General features: G+C 42.1%; 1 protein-coding gene across 3 annotated transcripts in view; it reads right to left on the bottom strand.

The window, feature by feature from the left end:
• Nucleotides 1-1,126: 1,126 nt before the first annotated feature.
• cemip2 (cell migration inducing hyaluronidase 2) overlaps nucleotides 1,127-7,290 on the bottom strand; it is a 69,336-nt gene continuing 63,172 nt past the window's right edge. For all 3 annotated transcript variants that reach the window (XM_014160651.3, XM_014160649.3, XM_014160650.3), the window contains exons 18-24: nucleotides 6,230-6,441; nucleotides 5,767-5,949; nucleotides 5,313-5,535; nucleotides 5,099-5,200; nucleotides 4,679-4,824; nucleotides 4,381-4,487; nucleotides 1,127-4,157 (exon numbers count right to left, since the gene is read on the bottom strand). In XM_014160651.3, the coding sequence (XP_014016126.3) occupies nucleotides 3,961-4,157; nucleotides 4,381-4,487; nucleotides 4,679-4,824; nucleotides 5,099-5,200; nucleotides 5,313-5,535; nucleotides 5,767-5,949; nucleotides 6,230-6,441 (1,170 nt within the window). In that variant the 3' untranslated portion in view covers nucleotides 1,127-3,960. The remainder of the gene's footprint in view (nucleotides 4,158-4,380; nucleotides 4,488-4,678; nucleotides 4,825-5,098; nucleotides 5,201-5,312; nucleotides 5,536-5,766; nucleotides 5,950-6,229; nucleotides 6,442-7,290) is intronic.

Here is a 7,290-nt window from a genome sequence, read left to right as displayed (position 1 = left end):
GAGCTTACAGAGGAGTTTTGGAAAACCCTTGAGTCATGCGTTGCACCTTTCCAGCGTGCACACACTTTGTACATGTTATTGAAAACCAGTTTTTAAGATTCCTGTACTCCTCAGAATCTGTTGTAGAGGGACACTTGATGGGAATATAACATCCATCTACACAGCCAATATTTATAGGACTCTACATTGTAGTTGGCTTGGGCAACAGAATCGGGGAACTTGACATAACTGTCTTTCAGTTCACATATACTGTAGCATTGCAGACATTGTTGGCTATTCTACATAGTCGGTTCACTTACACAACACAAATTTCCTGTTTCACGATGGAAGGTTCCAGATGCCAAAAACCTCAAGCTGGTCAGTACTTGTAGGGAAGGGCCTTCCCCAGAGTCAGATGAAAACCTTGCTCAAGCAAACAAATATCAGCTGCATTATCTTTGTACATACGGAAATGGTCACAGAAATTGATTTCATCAAAATCATTCAGTGGGTTGCTCCTGTCTATAATCGCCCTTCTGTCCGGTCTTGGTGGTGCTCTGTGATCATCATTGAAAAAAATCTACTTAATCCATTTCCCTCCATTTCCAAGGTCAACCTGGGGGTCAACATCCATTAATCTTAAGTTAAACCTGCCTCTGGCCAGGTTTCATTTAAGCCTTCATTTAGATCTAGATTAACTCTAATTGTCCTTCTGGAAATCAGACATTTTAAATCTAGACTAGGGCAAGTTTGAGAACATTTTAAACTGTCTGAGAAATGCAGTTAGTCAGTTTAAAAAGTGCAATTTAGTCTAGGATTAGGCTTAATCTGGGTCTGCGAAACCAACCCACTTACAAAGTATAAATAGTTCACACTCTAGACGAGGCCTCGTAAACAAAACGTAACATGATTAGTAAATGGTTTATAATGACCTATATGAATGAAGTAAGGATGAATAAATGAAGAAACAATTTTCTAATCCATTATAAATGCTTTATTACTTGGAGTTAAGTGCTACCAATTTTTCGGGTATTCTGTAGATTTTGCCATGAGCCTGAGAGAACATTCTGTAGTTTTAAAACTAATTTCCTGTAATTCTACACATTTTGCAATGGCTTATGACATGTTCATATGCTATTTGTTTGGGGGGGGGGGAATGGGCATATGTAGGACTTCCTAACAATTGTAACAAGCCTGCCCCCAAGTAGTAGGCTTGTCAAGCAGCACATCTTTACAGAAATACACTATTCTTGGTAGTCTCCCTGCCTAACCTTTTTTTTGCCATCTTTAACCTAAGTGTACTCTATACAGCTGCCCCACGAACCTCATAGGCTAATCCAAGATTTCAGTAATCGGATTCCTTGGTGCATAACATTTTGTCATTGAAGAGGCATCCTTGATTTTGTTGAATACATCAGCTAAAATAAGATCAAGAACAATGAAGACAGAACACCATCACAAAGTACAAATGGTTATCAACTCCCCAATTTCAGAAGAGCAATGATGTGAAATTTCAAATATAAAAGGTTTGATTGAAGAAACACTCATGAGTAGTGAATCAACATGTCAAATACAACTAACATGAATTTGAAAGGCACTCTCCATTGACAACCTCTCAATATTTTCATCCACACCACCAACATACTTGTATTAAAAGAGCTCAATCTTGGATTGTGCATCTTGGGGGGGGGGGGGGGGGGGAGCACAACAACAAAAACATATTTACAACAGAACAGTGGTTAAAAAGCAGGTCCTTCTCCTCCACAGAGAATCGCTCACAATGGCTGCATTCATTTAGTTTGCCCGGGGTACCGGGTAGGCACAGTTTGCACATTTTCTACCATTTCTTTGTGAAATCTAGCTCACCAGCTAAAAAGAATACTCCCAATCCCATTCAGAAAGTCACAAATCACTGGCACAGTAGGGAGCCCTGCTCAAATCACCCACAGAGACCTGAGAGGTACAGTAAGCCTTGGTTTTGGTATGGACTACTAGTCCGTTCGTTATAAGGCAATGTTTACCTTGTAAATGTCCCTCAGACTCTTATAAAACACATACTTTTGGCATTGATACATAATAAACAACACATTCCCATAGATATTGATTTAGACAGGGAAGGTAAAACTTCAAATTTGTCTTTATACTCCAGCATTTTGGATTTGAGATCACATGTTTTATATCACGCCACAGTACAGAATGCCACCTTTAATTTGAGGGTATTTTCATACATAGGTTTTACTGTTTAGAAATGAATGCACTTTATGTATCTAGTCCCCCCATTTAAAGGTGTCATAAGTATTTGGACAATTCACTTAGTGCATTACATGTAGTCAATGATTTGGGATTTGGTCCCATATTCCTAGCATGCAATGTTTACATCAAGCCTGCGACTCTACAAACTTGTTGGATGCATTCGCAGTTTGTTTTGGTTGTGTTTCGGATTATGTTTTGCCTACTAGAAACGAATGGTAAATAATGTATTCTGTCATTTTGGAGTCACGTTTATTGTAATTCACAATATAATATTCATCTCAACACTTGGATGCTACCATGATTACAGACAATCATGAATGAATTGTGAATAATGATGAGTGAGAAAGTTAAAGGCATACATGTCATCCCCCTAAAAATTGCTAACCTTCTACTCATATTTATAATAAAAGTGACTCCAAAATGACACAACACATTATTTACCATTCATTTCTACTGGGCACAACATAATCCGAAACACAACCAAAACAAATTGCAAACGCATCCAACAAGTGTGTTGTCACAAGCTTGATGTAGTCATTGCGTGCTACTGTATGAATATGAGACCAAATACTAAACGTTTTCGACTAAATTTAATACACTATAAGTGAATTTGGACAAATACTTATCCACCTTCAAATGGGGGGGGGGGGGGGGGGACACACACACACTAGATATTGCACATAAAGAGCTAAACCTCATAACAGATGTATGAAAATACCCTCAAATAAAAGATGATTCTGTACTGTCGCCTCATAACACATTTGATCTCAAATCCAAAATGGAGCATAGAGCCAAAATGAAACATTTTAGCTTCACTATCCAAATAAATACGTAGGGGAGTGCACATAACCATACTAAAAGGTAAATGAGTTGGAAACACCGTTTCAATGGAGAGATAATGAGAAGAAAAAGAAGAGAAACAACCCATCTCTGCTGCACGCGTAGCCAGCCCTGGAGAAAGTGTCACTGTCTAGAGATCAAATAAATCTAAAAAAAAAATTTTTAAAAGACATCCTTGAAAAAAAATATATGTTTTTTTGAAAATGCAACAGTCTCAACGTAATCCCATACAAAATATTTTCATTCTAATACACTTAGATGATTCGTTTAGTAAAATCCCATTTCAACAGATCTAGTAGCTGAACAAAACTCCCCCCGGGGGGTGCAAGGAAACAGACAGTGGAATAATGAGTGTTTTTCCTTTGGTTTGCTTTGTCAGTCCTCTTCTTAATGATGCGTTTGGTCTATGGATGTGGTGAGCAGCAGACCGGTCAAAGACTGGCCTGAGGCAGAACTCCATCAGGGGGAACTGGATAGGAGTGACGACCACACCAGTTTGATGTGGTTACTTTGTTCATCTGCTTTCCCCCCCCCCCCATTGATTTCCTGTTCCCAGTCTAATTTGTTGAAATATGGCAGATGTGCAGGGTCTTTTTGGTTGTTTTCATTGAAGGCTGAATATGAATTCATGGCTCCGTGAGATGACTGGCTGATATTGCAAATCATGTGACTAGGAAAGTGCATATTTTTCATGCATCTACAGACCCTCCCCAAGCCCCACACACACATCCCACTACACCACACCCAGGCAGGCATGTGCGCACACACACACACACACACACACACAAAAATTAGTAAACATCTTTGCCAATAAAATAATAAATAATAGAAATTCACATTCATTCGCTGGTTGGTTGTGTTTTGGGTAAGTTGTGTTCTCATTGGTCACTATGGTCCTGTGGCGGTCCTAAGTAGCTCCATGTCTTTGCGTGTGCGTGTGCTGGTCTGTGTGCAGCCGTAGGCCTCCAGGCCCAGGGGGAGGTAGCGCTCCTGCAGCCCCAGCCCCTCCTCACCCTGCCCAGCCAGGATAGAGGCCCACGGAGGGGGGAAAGAGCCACCCTGGAACCCCCAAAACACCAGGCTCTCTGTGAGAGAAAAAAGTGTCATGTGGAAAATACTGTAATGAGGTGAGCAGAGACAGAATAAAAAGTATACATTGCAGAGAAAAGACAGTTGGAGAGACAGCAGGAAGAGAGGAGGGGTAAAAGAGGGAAACAGTGACAAGGGCCAGAGAACAGCATAGAAAAACCAGACCTGGCCTAGAGTAATCGCACCCGCGAAAGGGAACCATCTGAAAGTGACACCAACCTTTACTCTGCAGATCTGCTGCCTTGGCCATGCCCAGGGGGACCAGATACGGTGCAACACCGGCTAAGCCATCAGGCTGCCCTCGCGTTCCCAGAAGCACTATTGACCTAGTCATGAGAGAATATAACCAATTAGGATTAATCGATTCACAATCAAGACAAATGTCTTTCATCAAAATTCCAAAAGTTCTTCCAGACAAGAAGAAACTACTTGAATAGTATTTCAACCCAGGTCTGCAACAGACCACCAATTGAGTTCTAACTCCAACCAGCAAAGGGCCTAATCCTTTCCCCCTCACCTCTTTGGTATTCCAGTTTTAAAATACTGCTCCATTTTAGAGTCCATTTTGGAGAAAGATGACTTCTTTGTGACTTTTCCAGAGCAGGCGTCCACAGAAACCAGGAAGAAGCCTGGCTGTGTGAAGGAGAATGTCTCACTGTTCACCTGAGGAAAAAAAGACATTGTAGAAAAGTGGATAAGAAGTACGCCGGAAAGCTACACCACATACAGATTTAAAACATGGGTGGTGCTTTTCTATTCATAAACATTCAATAAACATTTAGAATGGCTTTTTGATGGACATTATTATGAATGTTTTACAGAAACAACTGCGTCGAGAACAGAGAAAAACCAACATACCAACAAGATGCACAGGGACAATGTACTCAACAAAAACACATAATGTACTAACATGTTATTTCAAACCTGTGGTACTCACAGTGATAAAGGACTGTGTGTCTCCACTATGCTGCTCCTTGCTGCTGAGAGATTTGATCTGAGTTTGGAGGTAGGCATTCCACGGGTCACTGGAAAACACCAGCTACCAGGAAACACACAGATTCAAAGCAGGGCTTTAATGTGCTCAAGCCTTTTCCAATACAAATAATAATGTAACAATGACAGTGTGGGGGGGGGGGGGCTAGTAGACTGACCTGGGAGGCTCCACAGTCCCTGCAAGGTTGGGTGCTGAGGGTGGGCATGGGTACCACTGCCGAGGGGGCCTTGGTGTATTTGGGATAGGCCTTGGTCGTGCAGTTACAGGTCAGTTTGGAGGACGACGTGGTGGCCATCACTTTCACCCTCTCGCAGCCCTTAACCGAGCAGTAGCTGTGGCCGTCGCGTCTCTGCCTCGCCCGCAAATACAGCCACAGCATTCTAGGACAGAGCAGAGAGGCTGGTGTCAATCGAGAGAAAGGTGAGGAACAAAGAGAACGAGAGAGACACTGACAGAGGGGCAAATCAGAACTTAAGTAAAATGTTCACTTAGTCTCCCAAAGACTTCAAAGCATGACTAAGTGAAAATTACACTTAATTGGAAGTTCAGATTCGCCCCGGAGAGAGAGGGCCAGCAGATATACAGACAGTAGCATAAAGTGACTCTCTCACCCCACACTGTGGTCAAAGAAGTACTTCCTCTCCAGCGGCTTCTTCTCCAGATCGGCGAGGGAGTACAAGGGCCCGTAGTCGGCGATGTCATCGAAGGTGTTGCTCTGGCGGTCGTTGATGTCAGCCATGACCTGGAAGGTGGTATCAGGTGGGTAGCAGAGGCCCACCAGCACCCAGTCACCTCTGAAGAGACAGGAGACAAAAGGTGACGATGAAGGTTCAAGATCTGGCTTATGAACTAACCCCACTGACAAATGCAAACATAGCCTTTCATCGCACACGCATTCACACACACACAGCAGAGACGGTCAAAACCAGAGCCCTTCAGATCCAGACCTTGCATAGAAAATGAGAAGAGACCAAGACCAGTTTCAATATGGACAAACAAGACAGAGAGCAAGACACAGACCAACCAGCTTTTTAAAGAAACACACCCACACACAAGTCCCAATGTGTCACTCACTGGTTGAAGTTGATGAGGGAGAGGACAATCTCTCTGGGAGCCGGGCCGTCCCAGTGCAGGGTGTAGCTCTTGCTCATCATGAGGATAGGCTGGTACTGCTGGGACAGCGCCCCATGGCTGTTGATACCTCTCAGCACCAGGGGAGCCTCAGGGTACTCATCTCTACTGATGGACAGACTGAGGCTGGGAGCTCCCTGGGTCTGGATATACACCTGGAGGACAGACAGTAGAGGTTGTTGACCAATTGAGTTCGGTAACCACTTTTATACATTTGTATTTATTCAGGTGAATCCAATTGAGACCAGTGTCTCATTTACAATGGTGACCTGAGGACAAAAACTACATCAATACAGCAACAACTTTTTTTTTTAAACTTTAAAAAAAAAGACAGCTACAGTGAGGGAAAAAAGTATTTGATCCCCTGCTGATTTTGCACGTTTGCCCACTGACAAAGAAATGATCAGTCTATAATTTTAATGGTAGGTTTATTTGAACAGTGAGAGACAGAAAAACAAAACAAAAAAATCCTGAAAAACACATGTCAAAAATGTTATAAATTGATTTGCATTTTAATGCAAAAGTACAGGAGAAAAGTAGCTACAAAGAGAAAAGTACGGGAGAAAAGTAGCTACAAAGAGAAAAGTACGGGAGAAAAGTAGCTACAAAGAGAAAAGTATAGGAGAAAAGTAGCTACAAAGAGAAAAGTACGGGAGAAAAGTAGCTACAAAAGAGAAAAGTACGGGAGAAAAGTAGCTACAAAGAGAAAAGTATAGGAGAAAAGTAAGCTACACGAGTCAGAGCGCTGTCTGCTGATAGAACACTCGTTGGTGAATTCGTGCAACAGAAGCACGAAATTAGTCTGATCCTGAGCAGAAATTACAATATGAAGATATTTCTTATGCATTTGATCTTTTTTTCCCCGGCGTAAAAAAATTCATAATTCTACATTAAGGCGACCATTAAACGTTACTTGCTAGTGACTGAATTAGTTTTTTCTCCTCTACGTTCTCGGTCGTCTTCTCCGAGCAGAGCAGGCGACTCTTGCGACTCCACACATATAC

This window comes from Salmo salar, chromosome 20 (genome assembly GCF_965601325.2).
Source record: "Salmo salar chromosome 20, fSalSal1, whole genome shotgun sequence".
Taxonomy (NCBI): domain Eukaryota; kingdom Metazoa; phylum Chordata; class Actinopteri; order Salmoniformes; family Salmonidae; genus Salmo; species Salmo salar.
The sequence above is the reverse complement of the archived record's forward strand: the minus strand, read 5'-3'. Positions and strand labels throughout refer to the sequence as shown.